Source organism: Carcharhinus amblyrhynchos, chromosome 13 (genome assembly GCF_965287045.1).
Source record: "Carcharhinus amblyrhynchos chromosome 13, sCarAmb.v2.hapA, whole genome shotgun sequence".
In the NCBI taxonomy this organism is placed as follows: domain Eukaryota; kingdom Metazoa; phylum Chordata; class Chondrichthyes; order Carcharhiniformes; family Carcharhinidae; genus Carcharhinus; species Carcharhinus amblyrhynchos.
This window is the reverse complement of record NC_137336.1, coordinates 10731867-10753876: the sequence shown is the minus strand read 5'-3', so window position 1 is coordinate 10753876 and position 22010 is coordinate 10731867. Positions and strand designations below refer to the sequence as shown.

The window sequence follows — 22010 nt, the reverse complement described above, 5'->3', positions numbered from 1 at the left end:
TCCATATAGCCAATTTAGCCAATCTACAACAGGACAATATTTTTAAAATACTTTTTAAAGACTTAAAGTAATGAATCTTTTTAACTCATGACTTTTAATAATGTTTTCCTTCTGTTCACAGGCCTTTGTGTTGTTGAATCCAGTCCTGCTGCAACAACTGAGCATTTCAATCTGCCTTTCTATTCCTAGGAATTCTGCTAAAGCAAAATCTATTTTTTATATGTTATTTTTTCACATGCTTCAATGAAAGCTTTGTAAGAAAATTCTGTCAATAAAAAAAGTGGAACTACATTTGTTTAATGTTCTTATTTGTGTTTTATGTTCTGGTCACACAAATTGCATTGAGATTCCTTCAGTGCTTGTAAACAACCTACTGTAAATTCTCAGTCCTTAGGGAATCTTGCTTGTTAATGTGCCTGGGATTGATTACTTTGAGGCTATCGTTTATTACATTTTAGTATAATATAATTTTAAGTTTTATGACCAATACAATCTGACTCTTGTTCCAGCTCATCTGAAATAAACATTTATGCAACAAAATGCAACCTTCAAGTTTTATTTCCTAAAACTTGTGCAAAGGTGTTAATATCCAAAGGATTTGTGGATGTCCCTGTTATACTGTTATTGTTGTTACTGTTTCCTTGAATAAATTGCACCGTATGCAAGGTGCACAAGTAAGCTGAGTCACAGACAATTTACAAACAAAAAAACAGAGGTACTCCACATAGGTTATTTTCACATATTCAAGTGAGCTATCACTTTGTAACTAAATACTGCAAATAAAGGAAGTTCCTAATATTTTTTCTACATCCCCTGCTTGTTGCAAAAATCATATCTAATCCATTTGTTGCTTGCTTCTGTAGGAAAAAGCTTTCTTTCATTCATTCATTCATGGGATGTGGGCATTGCTGGCAAGGCAAGTATTTTTTTGCCCATCCCTAATTGCCCTTGAGAATGTGACAGTGAGCTGCTGCCTTAAACTGCTGCAATCCATGTGGTGTAATGTGCTTTTAGGCAGGGAGTTCCAGGATTTTGACCAAGCTACAGTCAAGAAACGGCAATATATTTTCACGTTGGGATGGTATGTGCCAACCATAATATTGACAGATCCAGGAACTGTACATCAATCACTCAAACATCAAATGCAGCTCTTTTCGGGAAGCCCAGTACAGCCATGGCAGATTTTTTTTTAACTATTGAATTTGTAGACCCACAAAGCAATATCAATACACAAAATAAATACACGTTTACACTTAAGATCGCAGTCACTTCCATTTTACTTCAATGGGCAGAAAATATAGCAATGATTCTGAGAAGTTGTGAAACATCATCTAGTCTTGTCAAATCTTCTAAAAATTGTTTATTTCAATAGTATAGCTAAACTCATGGTTGAGTACCAAACATGTACTTTTATTTCGGAAATTGAAGTTGCTAAATTTATCAGTGTCATTAATTAAGCGTATGAAAATATATTGGTAATGATTTAATTAAGTGTGTTTTATTTCAATAATGACTTGTTGCTACATACCATGTATTTTTTTTACTTGGCATGAGGGCGATTTTGGCAAGGCTGCATTGCTTGCCCTGTAAAGGTAGTGGTAGACAGAGATCAACTCATTGCAGTTCTGTGCTGAAGGCCATCCCGTGATGGTGTTAGCCAGAGAATTTCAGACTGCTTTACTCATGAAAACGGAGGAATGCCAAAATGACACCAGTAACAGGATGGTTTTCCCTTTGACCCCATTCACCTCTGATTTTATTAGGGCTTTCATATGACAGAGTGTGGCACCACCTTTATATTGATGGCACTACTCTCTTTTCTACTCAGGCATTCAGTGACCAGGTACCAGCAATGGTTTCATGGTCATCATTAGAATATTAATTCCAGACTTTTTTATTGAATTCAAATTCCACCACTGTGGTGAGATTCGAGCCCAGTCCCTAGAGTATTATGCTGCGTCTCTGGATTACTAGTCCAGGATCTCTTGGTGACCATTATGTCTAAAGATGTGCAGGTTAAGTTGATTGGCCATGCTAAAATTGCCCCTTAGTGTCCTGGGATGTGTAGGTTAGAGAGATTAATGGGTAAATGTGTAGGAATATGGGGATAGGGCCTGGATGGGATTGTGGTCAGTGCAGACTCGAAGGGCCTGTTTCTGCACTGTAGGGTTCTATGATTCATACTCATGCAAAGTGCTTTGGGACATTCTTATAAGTTAAAGACATAACATAAGCACAAGTTGATATTTAAATAGAATCATAAATGTTTACAGCACAGAAGGAGGCCATTCAGCCCATCATGTTCACACCAGTCAACAAAGATCTGCTTACACTAATCCCATTTTCCATCATTTTATTGAAAGAAATAATGAAGGAAAAGTTGTAAATCGCAGGCTCTGTTATTTTGAGAGATTTTTTACCCCCTGGGTTTGTTGGAAAATTGGATTGTCTTCAAAGCAAAAAAATGTATTTGTATATAATTGCAGGATTGGCTGCTTGTACAGTCTGCCGCAATTTGCTGCTTCTACTTCCTGCTGTGCTGGTCCTTGTTTATTAATTTGTGGCCTGGGCATTAGTACTTATTACACTAACTGCCCTTGACAAGGTAGTTGTCAAGTGCCTTAAACCCTGCAGTCCAAGTGGTGAAGGTGCACCTATGATGTTGTTAGGGAGAGTGCTGCAGAATTTTTACATGACAGATTTGAAACGAGAGCCAACACATTTCCACATCAGTATGATGTGAGACTTGCAAATGATAGGTTCCAATGTGCTCACTGCCCTTCTCCTAAGTATTAGAGTTATGGGTCTCGGACCTGTTGTCGAAATAACTTTGCCAAGTGGTTGTATTGCATCTTGCAATCCAGAGTGCACCATTGATAGTGGAAGTGCATGTTTAGACTCCTGGATGGGCTCCCAATTAAATAGGCTGCTTTATCTCAAATGGGACTGAGCTTCTTGTATTCTAGTTGGAGCTCCACTTGTCCAGCTAACTGGAGAGTATTCTGTCGTACTCCTGACGAGTTTTGTGGAAAGACTTTGGGGAATCTTGAAGGGAGTTACTCATTGCAGATTAATCAACCTTTGATGGTATTTATGTCATTGATTCAATTAATGCATCTGGTCACTGGTGACCCCTCAGGTTGCTGAGGGGTCACCAGGCATTCAGCAATAGTAATGCTGTTGAATGTCAGGGGATGGATTCACTTTTTACAGATTATCATTACCTGGCATGTGTGTGCTAATAGTGCTATATAAATTCAAATTTTGTTGTACAGTGAAAATGTCATTAATCACTTATCAAACTTCAATGATGTTCTGGACTGGCTGAGTGCAAGCAAGGACTACTTCATGACCCAAAGAGTTCTAAATGGAATTAAACATTGTAGTCATCAGAAGATGTTCACTTCTGAACTTGTAAAGTACTTGAAAATGGTTAGGCCTAGGACAGTGCCCCAAAGAAGTCCTGCAACAATATCTTGGGCTGAGATGATTGGCCTCCACCAAAAACCATCTTCCCTTGTGCTAGGCACAGTGCCAACCAGAGGAAAATTTTCCTCTGGTTCCCATTGATTTCAGTTTTGCCAGAATTCCTTGATGTCACGCTTGGTCAAACACTGGCCTAAATTTTCATCACTGAGGCAGTTAACATGAGTCAGGAAAATTCCTGGCTCAGCTCACCTGCCTTGGGTGCAGGTTAGAGTTCGGCCAATTGTGCCTGGAAACAAGATCACAGGCAGGCACAGTGGCTGACCAGCGCAGCGGTGGGCTATTGGTCTACCTCAGTGCTATAAAACTTGTTAAAATAGAAACAGAAAGGCCTGCCAGCCCTCATTCTTCTCACCCCTCACTCACCCCTATGGTCCCTCATGCCTTGCATGCCAAGGTAAGGACCCACCCCCACTCATCTACCCCAGATGGACCCTCAGGCGTGAAAGGTGAGGTGCTCTCAGGCACCTCCTATGTGCTCTCATGCTCCCATGTCAACCTCTGGCACTTCCATGACCATTCACTGCAGAGAAGCAGTAAAACCTGTGGAGACAGGATGTGTGAAAAGATCATTCAAAAACAGTCATTAAAAATTTTCCACTTTTAAACAAAAGTTTTACTACAGGATCCAGCCCCTTTAAAGTTCTAATAACTTAAGGGCAATACAATGTGGAACAAATTTTGGAGCATTTCTAACAAAGTTACTGACTTGGATGGAATCATTTGGCACAGAAGGAAGCCATTTACCGATTGTGCCTTTGCCAGCTCTTCAATCTTGTGTAAAAGTCAAATTTCTAAGACTACATTTTTTTGCTTAAAAAGAAGGGGTTAAACTTTACACGAGTAATAGTTTCAAGGGGCTAAAATCCATCATCCTATCATAGAGTTGCCAGCTCAGAGACTGATCCTGCTAATCATTCTCTCAAAACTAACACAAAAGAAGCCAAAAAGTAGTTTTATTATTGAATTTTTATTTATGAATAAATAATAACCTCCACAGAGAAAGACATTAATTTGTGTGCACTAAACTTATTAAATTAATAACAAAGCCAAAAATATAAATTTATACTTTCATTCATTATTTATAATAGCAAAGAAAAGAATATCACTTAAAAGCAGAAAAAGAAACAAGAAACACAATGGAGATGATGTTGATGATGTATCATTCAAGAAGCAGTTTGAGATAATCATAGAATCCCTATGGTACAGAAAGAGGCCATTTGGCCCATCAAATTTGTACTGACCACAATCTCACCCCCAGGGTCTATTCCTGTAACCCCACATATTTACCCTGCTAATCCCCTTGACACTAGGGTCAATTTAACATGAATGTGTAGTAAAGTTCATGAAATCAACCCTCTTCTTTGTCTTCAATGACATATCAATAACTTCCTCAGGTCACTGTCTATGTGGAATTTGCACATATCTGCATAGGTTTCCTCTGGGTGCTCCAATTTCCCCCCAAACTCTAGAGATGTGCGGATTAGGCTGATTGGCCATGTTAAATTGACCCTAGTGTCAAGGGGATTAGCAGGGTAAATGTGTGGGTTTACAGGACTAGACCCTGGGGGTGGGATTGTGGTCAGTACAAATTTGATGGGTGGAATGGCCTCTTTCTGTACCATAAGCATTCTACGATTATCTCAGACTGCTTCTTGAATGATACATCATCAACATCATTTTCATTAGCAAACAAGTCATCGGTGGCCCTATGATCTCTCAAATAATCATCGTTTGTGCCATCAAGTGGATCAGATGTCCCATATTTCTTGAATGAGTTAACAACTACCTTCATTCTGATTTCATCCTAGGCTGCTATAACCCATTCATACAGGGCTGCTAACATACTGCTCATATACTGTCTCTCTTGATAAATGTCATCTCTCTTCTAATCATCCAGTCAATCTGTTTATTTCTCAAGCTATCCTTGAAGGACTTCTAATGATTGAATGAATCTGATTAGACCACTGGGAATCACTACAATATCAGCATTTTGTGATCTAATTTCAGCAATTTCTACTTTCTCAGAAGACTAAGGAAATTTGGCATGTCAGCTACGACTCTGACAAACTTTTACACCTCAGAAAGCATTCTTTCTGCTTGTATCACAGTTTGGTATGTTTCTGCTCTGTCAAGACCGCAAGGAACTACAAAAGATCTTGAATGCATCCCAATCCATCATGCAAACAAGCCTCCCATCCATTGACTCTGTCTACACTTCCCATTGGCTTGGCAAAGCAGCTAGCGTCAAGGACCCCACGCATCCCGCATATTCTCTGTTCCACGTTCTTCCTTCGGGAAAAAGATACAAAGGTCTGAGATCACGTACCAACCAACTCAAGAACAGCTTCTTCCCTCTGTTGTCAGACTTTTGAATTGACTTGCATTAAGTTGATCTTCCTCTAAACTCTAGCTATGACTGTGACACTACATTCTGCACTTCTTTGTTTCTTTTTCTATAAACGGTATGTTTTGTCTGTGTAGCGCACAAGATACAATACTTTTCACTGCATGTTAATACATGTGACAATAATAAATCAAATCAAATCAACATCATTGAGATGGTGTGATCTGAACATGCCCCAGCTGAGAAGACTTTTTCCTTGCGTGATCCTCCTATTGAAGAACTCAAAACTTTCCTCAAGCATATTTTCATCACAGCTTCAACCATTCAACCTTTATTGTGAAGGTGGATGACTACTCCTTTTGGAAATTGCTGTTTTGGGAGGGCTTTTCCTTTGTATATCACCATTGGCTTGAGCTTTGTCCCATCAGATGTACCCTGTTGAATCTATTTTTTTCATGACCACTGACAGCCTTTCTCTCCAATTTCACTCACTGTTTGATTGGCTGGATGTCACAATTCTTGGGTGTTTCATTCACGTTCCCAATGCAGGCCATTCTGTATCTAATATTTTATCGATGTTTAATAATAACCACTGAAATGCAGTAAACTTGCTATCAAGTTCTGCTGGGAGACATTGTGAAATCTTGGTCTGTTGTTGCAATACAAAGTTATTTCTCTTCATCAGCCTGACACACTATTTAGGGCTGTCTTTGAAATCTGCAAGTACCTAATTTTCATGCTTATTTCAGGGCCAAGGCTTGAAAAGATTCTACAGAAACTGTTCATTCTAGTGATTTTCATTGATGCATTTTGCAATTCTGTTTTCCAACTGTGGCCACATGCTTGGCTTCTCTTTATTTGCTCATTTATTCTTAGGCATTTGCCTAAACTGTGTATAGAGACTTTTCCAGTCACTAATGTTGCTGTCTAATATCTTAAATTCTCAGGCTGTTCACAATTATTTGACTACTCTGCAATCTCAGTGACTTTAAGTTTGAACTGGGTGGTGTATCAGCCATTCCTCCTTGAGACCAGGTTGCCACAATAAAGGGTGGGAATGACAGGACTGCAGAGCATATCTATGAGGTGGTATTCTTGACATCACGTGTTGAGTTATGGAGCTGAATGGCTGCCTTCAGTATTTTATGATTCAATCAGTGAGTAGATTTGCACTGGGCAGGTTAGACATTAGCAGTGAGTAGGTGGTAAATACAGAAAATTTGATTATTTGGCTAAAAGCCAGGCATTGACTTACAGATGAAAAATATGAAAAATGAATGACTTTTTTAACCGAAAGTCTGGGGTTGATTTTTGTATGAGATTGCGCATTGCTCAAGTGTATACAGTCATCCCACTCCCTTGCTCTTTACCCATTCCTGGTAATTTTCCTTTTTAAAGTACCTATTTAATTCCTATTGTAAGTTACCATGGAGTCTATTCCACCACCATTTCCAGCATTGCATTCTGGATCATTGTAACTCACTACGAAAATAATTTCCCTCAATTCACCTCTGGTTCTCTTGCCTTAAGTTAATTGCAAGCCGTGTGTCAAAGAACAAAGAAAATTACAGCTCAGGAACAAGCCTTTCAGCCCTCCAAGCCTGCACCAACCATGCTGCCCAACTGAACTAAAACCCCCTACCCTTCCAGAGACCATACCCCTCTATTCCCATCCTATTCATGTATTTGTCAAGACGCCCCTTGAAAGTCACTACTGTATCTGCTTCCACTACCTCCCCTGGCAATGAGTTCCAGGCACCCTCTACTCTCTGAGTAAAAAGATCTGCCTCGTACATCTCCTTTAAACCTTACTCCTCACACCTTAAACCAGTGCCTTCTAGTACTTGACTCTTCCATCCTGGGAAACAGCTTCTGACTATCCACTCTGTCCATGCTTCTCATAATCTTGTAGACTTCTATCAGGTTGCCTCTCAACCTCCGTTGTTCCAGTGAGAACAAACCAAGTTTCTCCAACCTCTCTTCATAACTAATGCCGTCCATACCAGGCAACATCCTGGTAAATCTTTTCTGTGCCTCTCCAAAGCCTCCACATCCTTCTGGCAGTGTGGCGACCAGAATTGAACACTGTATTCCAAGTGTGGCCTAACTAAGGTTCTATAAAGCTGCAACATTACCTGCCAATTTTTAAACTCAATGCCCCACCCATTGAAGGCAAGCAAGCCATGTGCCTTCTTGACTACTTTTTCCAACTGCATTGCTACTTTCAGTGACCTGTATACCTGTACATTCAGATCCTTTTGCCTACTAATACTCTTAAGGTTTCTGCCATTTACTGTATATTTCCTATCTGTATTAGACCTTCCAAAATGCATTGCCTTACATTTATCTGTATTAAACTTCATCTGCCATCTCTCCGCCAAAGTCTCCAACTGATCTGTATCCTCTGATGATCCTCATCGCTATCCGCAAATCCACCAACCCTTGTGTCGTCTGCAAACTTACTAATCAAACCAGTTACATTTTCCTCCAAATCATTTATATAAATATTACATGCAGCAAAGGTCTCAGCACTGATCCCTGAGGAATGCCACTTGTCACAGCTCTCTATTCAGAAACACACCCTTCCACTTCTACCCTCTGTCTTTTTTGAATGAGCCAGATTTGTATCCCCCTTGCCAGCTCACCTCTGATCCCATGCGACTTCACCTTCTGCAGGAGTCTGCCATGAGGGACCTTGTCAAAGACCTTACTGAAAGTCCATGTAGACAACATCCACTGTCCTAACCTCATCAATCATTTTCATCACTTCCTCAAAAAACCTGATCTCCCCTTCACATCCTGCAGTCGCTGTTAATAGCAACAATTTAGCAAAACTTTGTAAGTATCGAGTATTTGTTTTCTGAGTTCCTTAACTTTAGATAATTATTATTTTATATACAAAAATAACTTACCTTTTCAGCTGAGTCTGAAATCAATATTACGATGGAAACAATTTTGAAAGATATTAATTAAACATTATGATAGTTTCATTATGGGTTAACTGCAAGTTCCTAATTGGCATCTTTTAAACATTTGAGTAAATTATATATTTTAATCTTGAGCAAACCCTCATGCTTGATTGGTAGTTTTAATATTTATATTTGATTAAATCTAGCGCGGCTTGCTTAACAGGGGATGAGTGTTTATCTATTACCTGTAGCTTAGTTGGCAGCATTCTCACCTCTGCGGAGGAGGTTGTGGGTTCAAGCTCCATTCCAAAGACTTCACATAGTCCAGACTGACACACTCAGTGCTTTGCTATAGGAGGTGCAGTCTTTCAAATGAGCTGTTAAACTCTGAGGCGAGAACAGAAAATGCTGAAAATCTCAGCAGGTCTGGCAGCATCTGCAAGGTGTCCCTACAGATGCTGCAAGACCTGTTGAGTTTTCCCAGTGTTCTCTATTCTTGTTTCAGATTGCAGCATCTGCCACAATCCCTCCTCAACACTATTTTGAAGGCAGGTTCTCCCTGGTATCCTGGCTATATTTAATCCTCAACCAACATCGATTTAGCAGGAATGGCAGCACCTGTGAAGAGAGAAAGTGTTCCAAAGAAGAGATGTGTTGGACTCAAAGCATTAAATCTGTTGGTCTCTCCATAGATGCTGCAGTAACTGCTGAGTTTTTTCCAGCACGTGCTGTTTTTATTTCAGATTTCCAGCATCTGCAATGTTTTGTTGTAACATGAATATCTGAAGTTATTTGATGTGCTTATGTGTCACTTCATGAAGTTTATTGTTAATTATTTTGCCATTTTCAAAATGATGAATATGATTGTGGAAATCACTTGGATATAGAGGTGTAACTCTTAAGTGCTTGGCATTTGCCCTGGACCAGACATTTAAGTTTTTAGCCCATGCACAGTGGTATTAATGAATGCTTGGGAAGAATAAGTAACTTTTGAACCTATCGTTCTCAATGTTCCATACCACAGAGTTTTCCATCTCATGTCTTGATCTGTTGTAGAATCATTGACAGAGATTGATAGCTAATCAACAACTGTGACTACCAAGATGGTAAAAGGTGAACTAAATTTCTTCTTTTTAAATATTTATCCAATTACTTTTATGAAAGTTACTATTGAATCACTTCCCCTACTCTTTTGGTACAGTACTCCAAATCACAACAACTGACTGCACAAAGTTATTTTCATATTGCCGATAAGGGAGACATGTTCCCAAAGCTTTTCATCTTGAACTCATCAGAACAAATGCAAGATGTCAAGTTTCAACTGAATACAATTTGTGCTACAAGAGAAAAGAGTGCAAATTGGTTGGCAACTTGACACTGATTTGCTGAGGCATTGCCTTGGAGAAAGCAATGGGGAACTACAGACTCCCCAGATTCCTGGGTAATTGAAAAAAAGCACAAGGCTTGAACATATTTCTTTTGTTTGCAGAGAACGGATCCCTGTGTATGAATGTCTAATGCTTTTAGCAAGCGAAAATGAACATGTTATGAGCTCGACTGATGATTATCTTAAATTTGTGGTTAGTGTAGCTACAGCACACTGAGTTGTTCAGCAAATACTGCTCAATTACAGAATCACATTTAATAGTGCGTGTTTTATTTTGGTTTCCTTTCATCTCTACCTGATCTTTTGCCAATAATCTTATGCCTGTATTCTCTGGGTTCTGGCCCTCCTATCAGTGGAAACAGTATTTTTAATACCTTTAATATGGAGAACATCCCAAAGCCGTTCACAGTTGTTAGAAAAATGGATGCCGTAGCTTGCTGTGAGAAGTTAGTCATAAGAGTGACAGAAGGCTTGCACAGTAGATGGGTTTTTAGAAGGTCGACAGAATGAAGTCTAGAGAGGGAAAATCAAGGATATCTCCCAGACGTCTGAGGGTTTTACTTTTAACATTGGGGCAAAAGATGGGGGAGTACTCCGTGTATGAGCAACAGATTGCTTGGAGGTAAAGGGCTGCACAGGATTTGTGCCACTGACTTCCCATTGCCTTGAAAATGTTTATGTATATAACAATTTACTTTTGAAAGCTAGTATTGAATTTGCTGGTACTGCTTTTTTGGCCAATGCATTCCAAAAAAAATGTTATGAGTTAGTTTTTAAATATTCTTATTTAACTAATTTTTTTCTTATTTATTTCATTGTTTAATGCAAAAAACCCTACCCCTTGTGCTTGAGTGGAATTATTTCTAAATATTAGTGTTTGCTTCACAATAGGCTGGTACCAAACCATTTAAGAAGCTGTTTGCTTTCCAGTTGATTACGGCAGGGGGGTGGGGGGTAAACAGTGTGAGGATGGACTTGTTGAACAATGAGTGACAGCAGAATAAATGTGGGGTAGTTGAAGACTGGGGACCTTGTGAAGAATCTGCCAGTAAAGCATTTTGCCAACCCCTAGTGACCAATTAGGGAAGAGTTGAGAGTCTGCCTGTGTCCTGAAAGGTTAAGCCCTGATCTGATTCAAACAATGAAATTGCTTGTATTATAATTGGGAGAACTCCAGTGATTCATTAATGACATTTGGAAAAGAGTGCTTGAAAAAATGCTGCTTGTCCTGATTTAACCTTATAAGCTCTGGTATCATTCTGATTAATCTTCACTGCATCCTCTCCAAGGTTAATGCATTTGCACTGAGGTGCAGTGCCCAGAACTGAACTCAATAGTCCAAATTGTAATCAAACTAGATAGAGCCTTAAATACCTTTAATAGAACTGCATTCCATGCCCCCTTATGATAAAGACCAACATTTTATTAACCTGTTAGAAAACTTTTGACTAGTCCTTTTTCCTCAGTCTACCTGAAGCTGGATTTTTAGTATTTGCATTTTTCTGCTGTGAACAAAGTTTGTAAAGGCAACAAATCTCATCCTGCAGCCTTTACGAACCCAGGCAGACTCCTTCTGAAATGCTGAAGATGTTTTTCCATCAGTTTCTGTTCTGTATATCAGGAGGCGATTATAATGGTTTGACCCATTATATAACTTGATCTTGAAGAGTTCACTTTTTTTTGCTGGCTTAGACTAAAGTACCTTCGCCAAATGATAGGGCAGATACAGGAGAACATTAAGCAGGGTAGGGGGGTATCCGGAACAAGAGCAATGAACCTGTTAATTCAAAATTTAAACACCTACAGCAGGTAGGTTTATGAGAGTTGTATTTTCCTATATATTTGATGGCCAGTGTAATGTTTGGCAGTGTAATGTTGACCTCTCAAAATAATGCCATTGTTCTGCCACTTTTATTAAGTGTTCTGGATATCAATTGCTGACAGAGAATACTGCAACTCAGCAGCTTTGACCACAAAACCATGGTCAGTTTCAAAGTTCCTGACCAGTTCTTTGTGAAAGTCTCAGCTGTTAACTTTAATGAGGGGTTGTTTAAAAAAAAAAGGAATGTATCTGCTGAGTATAAACCATCTGAAAGTCTGGAATTTTCAAAAGAAGATAATTAACTTCTTTCAACATTACAGATGTACATTGAAGCAGTGCCAGAGGGCAAATATGGCAGTGAGCACAAGGTGAACTAAACAACTTCTTGCACCACTCAAAATTGTTGTTCTGCAAATATGATTGAAGCAGTGCCTCAGTAATTGACTGCAATGGTGATTACAAATGGTGTGATAATAGTATGCTATTGCTAGAGATAATAATTCTTTTTATCTGTTTCAATTAACTTTTTAAAAGTTCATTTTTTTCTACAAGCAGTCGGTATGTCTGGAGGGAATATAACCTAGTTGCTGGGAACGTGGATAATTATTCATTTTAGCCATGCGTTGTTTACTTAGGAGAGAGCTAATGGACTTTTGTATACATAAGGAAAAGATCCCTGGGGTTTTTCATTAAATAATTTGAATTTGGGTTTAGGTATATAGGGTGGTGGGAGGAACTAATCTTGTAGCAGGGGAGAACAGCTTTCAGCTCTGACTGGGGTTTGTTTAAAGATAGAGGTCTGCAAGCTGCTATCCCTACAAAATCTCTCTGAAAGCTTCAAGGCTGTTTACACTATTATAGCAAGTATATTTATAGGTGCTAACTGCATTTAAAGTGTTTTTGAGTCTGTAATAAAAATGTTACTTATTTGGAACTGAAACACTGATAGGTTAGAAATTAGAGTTGGTGCTTTTCATGTTTAAGTTTTGTTTAATGGGTAACAATTAAACTGCTTCATTTGTTAGCGTTATAGTTAAACTTGTTATTAAATAAAGTTTGTTTTACTATAAAAGATCTCTAATTTGTCAGCGGAAATACTTATGGAGAAAAGCATCCTATCCTCATGTTTACACCAAAATTGAAAAAGTGTTGATGTCTAGTGTTGCTTCCTAATATAATTTGGGATTCTGGTCCAGGACCCTAAGAATGGTTAGTGCTATTTATCCACGATAGTTTAGTTTATTTATTAGTGTCACAAGTAGGCTTACATTAGTACTGCAATGAAGTTACTGTGAAAATCCCCTAGTCACCACACTCTGGCACCTGTTCAGGTACACTGAGGGAGAATTTAGCATGGCCAATGCACCAAACTAATATTATTTTTGGACTGTGGCAGGAAACCAGAGTTCCTGGAGGAAACCCACGCAGACAGGGGGCAAATGTGCAAACTCCATCCAGACAGTCACCCAACCAGAAATTGAACCCGGGTCCCTAGCACTGTGAGGCAACAGTTCTAACCTTTGTGCCACTGTACTAGGTGGGTGGTGGAACGGTGGATGGCTGAGATAAGCAGAAGTGGGCTAAGTGGTGGGGACTATACTTAGTATTACTTAGTATTTATGGGACTAAAACAGACCATTTGGCTTAACTGGGTCTTCATGCACCTTAAATGTATCAAGTGCTTAAGTGAACACAAACTTTTTTCCACCATCTTTTAACTCATCCTATAAAGCTTTGGTTAGAATTCATCTGTAATACTGTATTCAGTTTGTGGCACTGCAGCTCAGGATAGATATACTGGCCTTGGAGGGGATATAGCACTGATTCACCAAAGCAATACAGGAGCTGAAGGGGTTTAATTATGAGTGCAGGTTCCATATCTAGGCTTGAATTCCCTTGAATGTAAAAGATCACAAGATGATTAAAGGATTCCACAGGCTTCAGTGAGAGACACATGTCCTCTGGTGGGTTAGTCCAAAGCAAAGGGGCAAAAATAATCAGTAAATTAGAGCTAGATTGTTCAAGGGTGCTGTCAGGGTATACTTCTTCACACGAGGGATAGTGGAAATCTGGAACTTTCTCTCCCAATCCCCCATGGATCTGTTGAAGAGCAGTTGAAAAATTCAAAACTAAGATAGAATGTCGTTAGGCAAGGCTATTAAGGCATATGGAGAAAAAGGATAGATGGAGTTAAGATGTAGGTCAGCCATGATCTAATTGAGTGGTGGAACAGTCTTGAGGGACTTAATGGTTTACTTGTGTTCCTATCAACCTTACCTTCTATTCCATTCTCTTTCATATCCAGATCTGGTTTTCCCTTAAATTCATGATGTAGTCAAGGGTCTGTGGTTGATGAAGTAAACATTCCCATTATTATTGTGGAAACCTGAAAGCATTTTCTCACTTGTACTTTTGCCTCTCCTCTTTGTTGCAAAAATAAAGCATCACTCATTTGTTATTTCTCTGTGTATATTTCAGATGGTCAGAATATTAACCATGACCCAAGCCCCCGGCAGACGATGTTGTACGAACTCGAGCTGTCCACCATTCAGCCTTCCATTGGCCAATGTGACCAGAATAAAGCATGAGCGATTCTGCCCCACCGGATTTCAGACCAGTTTTAGCCTTACTGCACAAAAACAATTAAAGCTGCGACCCGTCAAAATGTTTACTCCACTTGTGGAACAGAATCAATTGCATCAAAATGTGGAGGTGAACAGTACCACACGCTGCCTGTCTTTGCATCATTTTTCTTGTAATTATTCTTCTTCTTCATGATGTCATCAAAAGAAGGTTATCACAATGCGATGAAGGGAGAGCGTTTTTCACCTTCCTGCAAAAACCTTTGCTCAAGGTAGCCCCTGTAAGAAATTAATACCTTTTAGTTTGCTCTTCTGCTGGTGAGCAGAATATGCAGGCCTATGATTCCAATAACTGTCCATGACCAGCTTCTATTTACTTTAGAGTTATACTATTTACAGTGAACATTTTTCAGCAGCAGATCCAGCAAAAGAGGCATCTATTTGATCTCACTGTTGCACTAAATACCATATGTCTGCCTGAAGTAGATGAAATTAATATAGCTTGTCAGGTTTTAAGAAGAAACAGCAGTGATGAACATCAGGACCACTGGACCTGATTTTCAAAAAGTTTCCAATGATTGTATGGTTTGACAGTTGGCACTCTGGCTGAGGACAAGCAGCTCTGGTGGATGTTGCCATATATATCGAAGGTGCTCCCTGGAAGAGACCCATTCATCCTATGGATCTGCTGGCTCCTTGGACTCCCTCAAGCTTTTGATCATTTTTTGTCTGCTTTTCCTACAATGGATCCAGAGTATTTGGATGTGCCAGACCTGAATTTAGAGGGTTAAATTATAAGGATGGTTCACATAACCTAATTATACTATTCCTTGAAGTAAGGCTGTTGTTTCTTGATTGACCCAGTGCTCATTTGTGACTGATATTGGGCGCTCAAACTGATAACTTCAGTGCACAGAGACAGAGAGAATATAAATGTTGGATATTCTTAAAGGGTCAAATTATGAGGACAGTTTTGCACAAATATGTTATATTCCCTTGACCTTAGAAGGATAAAAGGTGATCTGATGGAGGTATTTAAAATGGTAAAGGCATTCATTAGAATAGATAGAGAAAAACTATTTTTTATGGTGTAGTGCGCAGGCCAAGGAGGCAAACCTCAAAGTTAGAGCAAGGTCGTTCAGAATTGAAATCAGGCCATGTTTTTCACACAAGGCTTATGGAAATCTGAAACTCAAAAGTTGTGAATTCTGGGGGTCAGTTGGAGCTTTCAAGACTTGTATTAATGAATTTTGGTTGGGTAAGTAAGTGCATCTAAGGTGAGCTACAGTGGATAAATAGAGTTAAGGGTCAGATCAGCCATGATCTAACTAAATGGTGAAACCTGCTCAAAGGGCTAAATGGATTCCCCCTATTCCTCTGTTTGGTGCAATGTGTTCATTGAAAACAGATCCTTGTTTTTTAAAGCTGTTGTAAATAATGGTTGGACTCACCATTGCTCTCTGCTGTGCATCCTTAAGTTATTGCTGAAATGCTCCATTGTAATATTCAAGCTAAGATTCAGAAGGAACGCGCAGTTGTGTTTGATGTTATAAAGCAGACACTAAGACTCCACCGGTGACTCACTTGATAAGAGCAGTGCACTGTGAGCAGAAAGCTTCAGGTTTGATTCCCAATCTGGCTAATCTCAGTTGGGGTGACAAGAGGAGTCCAAGAAATCGCCCTCATTGCTTCTTGGGTTAAGTGGTTGGGGATAGGGTGTGTTTGGGGGAGGGGGATAGTGGAGGTGAACCATGGGGCTGTACTCCTGATTTATGAGCTTTTGCTGCCTTCTCCATATCATTAGCTTTTATTCTATGTTCCTGATCACTTTCCAAGGATCCTCACTAGTGAATATCTCTATAATACAGTGCACCACCACGCGCTTACCACCCCCCCCCCCCAAGCTTCACTTCACCCTGCCAGTTGAAAACACTCCATGCAATGTAATGCACCCCCACCATATGATACTGTACACACTCCCCTCCCTCTGTGATGCCCTGCACACCCTGTTTGATAAAGCACAGATCATATCTGATACTGTAAATAGTATAGGTGCACCTGAACTCCAGTTCCTTATTAAATTTACTCTTTGTTTTTGCTATATTGAAGGAGAAGGTTTAACATTGTAAAAAATTAAACTTGTACATATACCATTAGTTTAGTAAAAATCACGAATCATGTTTATCACCTGCCTGCTAAAATATTTCCTTGTCGTTTCTAAATATTTCTGACATGGCAGACTATTAATACTTATGTTTTTAATGAATATAATCAGATATTTTGATTAGTTAAAGACAATTCTGTAACTTATGTTTAAAATATTTGGTGCACTGTTTGTTCAGTGAATAAATACACTGCTTGGTGTGGCACTAAGCTACACAAGTCCAGGTTCGATTCCCAGTGTGAACTGAGTTAGCTGATCTCAATTGAATGCAGCACTGAGCTGTAGAGGATAGGAACTCTGCAGCTGACTTCAGCTTCGGTGATGGGAACAATTAGGCAACATTCCTGATCATTGTCCAGACAGCCCATGCCAGAAAGTGAGCGTGTTTTCAATGTGTGCAAGGTGAAGTACCATCCATGATTGAAAGGAACTGGCCCTCCCCACCATCAGAATCAATGCCACAAGAGTGGTGGAGAGTAAATTTTAGGATATAGAACTCCTGTCACTTGCATTGAGCACCTTATGCAGCATAGGTATGGTCCATTATCTGCCAGCTATCTGTATTATTGAGTAATTATTTATTTTCTAGTGCACTGTGAATGAGGTTGAATGTCATATTTATTGTGGACTTAATGGGATGTAATTAGAATGACACACAAGATGTTTACCCCATCTTCAATGTTCAGGAAGGCATACGTGCTGGAATTATTTATACCATTCTGCCCATTGTCCAGATAACGCTGGAGTTTTTCAATAGGGCTCAATAATTTGCATTTCACCTTGTGCTGTGACATTCGGCACACTAGTTGTGTAAACTGAGCTTCTCCCTTCTCACCTTTACCCTCCCCTCGCTCATGCAATATAACAAATTGCGTGGATTTCTATTTGACTGAAACTGTCAAAATATATTGTATTGTGGCTACCTTATTGCACTGAAGGAGTTGACCAATGATCGTTATTTGGATGTTGATGGTCCAAAATCAAGTCAGTGAAATAATCCAAGTATAGTTGTGAGGAAATACAACTTTGTCACTATGACTTTATTATGTACTGCATATGGGAATGCTTCTTTGCTGCTGCTTCACAGACCACTAGAGATTGAAATCGATAGAAGAAAAACATTTAATGCTGTGATTTCTATCACCATGGTGGCTACAGCTGTTCAATGTACCATTGACATTGGGATAGTGCCACACTGCCAGCTCTCTTGAAAAGATGTGAATTGATTCAAATTAGGGCAAATTTGAGTTTTCTTTAATAAATCTGAATCAAACCTTCTCAGATTCAGCACCTGTTCCTTTTCATCAGCTAGTTTTATAACATAATTAACCACCAGTCTCCCTAACTAATGACAGAGTATCTGATCCATAATAGATTTGACTTCAGATTGGCACCTGTATCTTTGTAATGTGACATAACACTTCTCCAAAAGAATAGTTAAAGAGCCACATAGGAATTGGCTAATTGTTAATTTAGTCAAGGCACTATATCTTTCTTTTCATTTGTAAATGTCCAAATGACTTAAGAATGCATCAAACCAACTGATGGAGATGTTAAGATTTGGATGTTGTCATTAGAGATTGGTACCTGGGATGTATGTTATCCTGTGATGAGAGGCTGAGCAAATTAGATTTATGTTCTCTGGAGTTTAGAAGAATGGTCCCGTTGAAGCTCAAAATGCTGAAAGAGCTTGACAGGTTAAACACTGAGAAGTTGTTTCCCCTGACTGGGAAATATACAGCATTAGGGCCATTAAATACTAAAATCCAGGACAAAATATCCTGCTTGATTGGCACCCCATCCACACCTTCAACTTTCACTCCCTCTGCCAATGACACACAGTAGCAGCAGTGTCTGCCATCTACAAGATGCCCTGCCCAACTCACCAAGGCCCCTTCAGTAGCATTTTCCAAACTTGCAACTGCTACCATCTAGAAGAACAAGGGAAGCAGATACATGGGAACACCACCACTTGCAAGTTCCCCTCCAGACCAAACACCATACTGACTTGGAAATACATCACCATTCTTTCAAATTGCTGGATCAAAATCCTGGAATTCCCTGTCTAACAGTATTGTGGATGTACCTACATCTGAGGGACTGCAGTGGTTCAAGAAGGCCACTCATCACCACTTTTTCAAGGTCAATTAGGGATGGGCAATGAATGCTGGCGTAGCCAGTGACACCCATATGTGCAAGAGCTGAGAAAAATATGGGGACACAGTCTCAGAATAAGGAGCTAATCATTAGGACTGAGAAGTGGAGAAACATCTTCACTCAAAGTGTTGTGAATCTTTGGAATTTTCTACTTCAGACAATTGTGAATTCTCCATCGTTAAATACATTTAAGGTTGGATTAGACAGATATTTAGTCTCTTAGGGAATCAAAGGACATGGGGAGCTGGGTGTGGGGTCAAAGGTGGAGTTGAAATCGAAGATCAACCATGATCGTATTGATCAGCTGAGTAGCTTGACCCGTGCTCCTATTTCTTATGAGCGATGTTTGAACATTTATTTTTGGTTGGTTTATTTCTCTTTTTTAAAAAATCCTCCGCTATGTTTCATTCAAGAATTTTGTGGTTTGTTTAAGAATGCCAAGCCAGCCCAAATGTAAATCTGAGCTGCTGTGAAGATACATAGAACCTGCTTTGGTCATCGCCAGGAATGCACATCCATGAAGAAGATCAAGTGTTGAGTGTTTCAAAAAGATAAGCTTATCGTTTTGCAGGAATTAGCATCGGAAGCGATTTTTAAAATCCACTCTTGATCCATGGGTGTCACTGACATGGCTGTTAGTTATTGCCCCATGCCTGATTGCCTCAGTGAAGATGGTGATGAACTGTCACCTTGAAATTTTTGAAGGTATTCATTCAAGGGAAGTGAGCTTCGCTGGCTATGCTAGCATTTATTGCACTTCACTAATTGTCTTTGAGGTGGTGAGCTACTTTCTTGGCCTCTGACCTGCTCTTGTAGCCACAGTATTTATATGGCTAGTTCAGTTAAATTTCTGATTAATAATAACCCCCAGGATGTTGATAAATATTGAACTGATAGGTATTGCTGAAGGTGCTCTTACAGTGCTGTTAGGTAGGAAGTTCCAGCAGCTTCACAAATACACTCACATCATCATTTAAACAGGACCAGAATCATTCTAACTCCTTCCCGTCAATTGGTCTTTAAACAATTTGGAAAATTGGGCTTCAGTTAAATCAACTCCATTTAGCCATTTAGCAAGTGAACTCTCCCAGGAGCTAAAGCTTTTAGAGTTATTTTTATACTAGAATTCTGACATGTATCCTGGATAAAAGACCTATAGAATCGGAATGTTTTATCTCCTTCAACAATTTCAGTGCATTTCCATTCAACGTACCCATTCAATCCCAATTTAACTGACCTACAGGCACAATATTTACAGAGGGGGAGCAGGATGTTTTTATACCAACTAGCCAGGAGCCTAATCTTTACACACTAACAAGCTTTTATGGACACTTTACAAACACGCACTTCATAACACAACAATCAGTTTCAATCTGCTCCTATATATGAGCCCAAGTGAATCCATGGTTAATACAGGCTATCTGAATACATTAAATATTCAATTAATGAAAGCAGGGCAAGGTTTAAAGTCAGGAAACCAAGAAGAAATAGACTGAGTCATGTTCAATTTAACAATAGGCTCTGATTGTCAATTTTAGAATTTACTCCTTGGTTTCAGCAAGCCAAATAAGAGGCAATAGCTGGAGAGCAGAGAATAGAGTGGGGATGGGGAAAGGAGGAAATATCAAGCCTAAAATATAGTGAGGGGTAGAATATAAAATGGGGAGGGGGGCATTATGGGGAGGGTGTAAGGAGGAGAACTGTAGGGAGTTAGATCGTTGGTGTGGTGTAGGAGGATTAACAAGGCAGCTCAGTGAGCCAGGGGAAGTGGTTCTACTCCTGGCCCACAAGTATTGCTAGAAAGGAACTTGCAGGAGTCCTTGCCTCCCTTCAAATCCCAGAGGCTGGGAAACATGACCAATCAGATTTATAGCTAGAAAAAGAAAAGAATCTTAGGGATTCATTAAAGTATCTGCTTCCCGAAATCCTGATTTTCACAATCGCCCGCATCCTTTTACCCCTCCAATGAAACTAGAACTGGCAGGTTTAAAAATTTCTCAGTCTCAACTTCCCACACAACCCAAACCTATCCATTTTTGGAAGTTAAAGTTACCTCCACAGTCAGTCAAAATTTAACATACCAAATGCTACGCTGCAGTTCTTGACTACATCTATCACATAGTTTCACATAGTTTGTTGTACTGTGAGCCTAGCCCCATCAGCCATGTTAGTTAAAGGATGAATAGGCCTTCTTAATAACCCATCTGTCACCAGCTGATTCTGCAAATATGAAAACCCCACTGTGCTCAGAGAATTTTGGATGTGTGCAGTGTAGGTTAGATACAAGAGGTTTAAAAAAAAGCGATTGTATTTGGGCAACTGAAATTCAAACTGTCCAAGTACTGATAAATTAACAGGAAACACTGTAACAGATTAACAGTTTTTTTGATTTGTTTATTCTGTGTTGCAGATGTAGAAAGTTGGTGACGGTATGGACAATCAAAGCTTATACCAATGTGATAATGTAGCATAGTAGAAACTATCAACAACATATGCTTAAACTTTTGATATATTGTATATTGCCAATACTGTAAGTACTGTGTGTGATGTATGTCAGTGTTATGTTTGGATCATGTCCTGTTCCAATATCTAAGGCTCAAAAGTGGATTAATTCCAAATAAATTTCCTTTTAATGGTTTTCATACAGCGTGCTATTTACTGTGTTGCTTTTCCATTGTCTAACTCAATTATTGAAATTTATCCTGAAGGCACCAATTAATAAATTGGCAGTGGTTACCATCACTGCAGCCAAAATCACCGCAATCAAATACATTCTCCAGTCTCATCCTGCCATGTTTCAGACTCTGGAAGGCATACATTTAGATGATTGAGAGCAGGCTACTGTTTCAACATTCTCCTGACTGTCTTCCATCCTCCATAAACTTCTGCTCATCCAAAACTCTCTGCAGTGGGTTTTTACTGCTCCCCTCCGCGTAAGGTCACGGCCCTTCGCATATGCTGACAATTTGGCCCTGGCTTTGCAAACTGAAAAATCCAGGAAATTAAGAAAAAAAACTCACTGAAGGTCCATATTCTTTGGAAGCTTACTTTAGAAAATTGAGACTTCAACTGAATGCTGCCAAGACTACCATTTCAGCCTTCCATCTGAACAACTCAAAGGCCAGGGAAGAGCTTTGTCTCCAGTTTTGTGGTTGA

The 22010-nt window shown here is 39.4% G+C and overlaps 1 protein-coding gene across 3 annotated transcripts in view; it reads left to right on the top strand.

Annotated features, from left to right (window-relative positions):
* LOC145351707 (E3 ubiquitin-protein ligase RNF130-like) overlaps positions 1-21492 on the top strand; it is a 184888-nt gene extending 163396 nt beyond the window's left edge. For 2 of the 3 annotated variants that reach the window (XM_080201282.1, XM_080201281.1), the window contains one exon: positions 122-274. In XM_080201282.1, the coding sequence (XP_080057408.1) occupies positions 122-137 (16 nt within the window). In that variant the 3' untranslated portion in view covers positions 138-274. Of the gene's footprint in view, positions 1-121; positions 275-14429 lie in introns of those variants that run through there. The other variant, XM_080201283.1, reaches the window with a different exon arrangement.
* Positions 21493-22010: the final 518 nt, after the last annotated feature.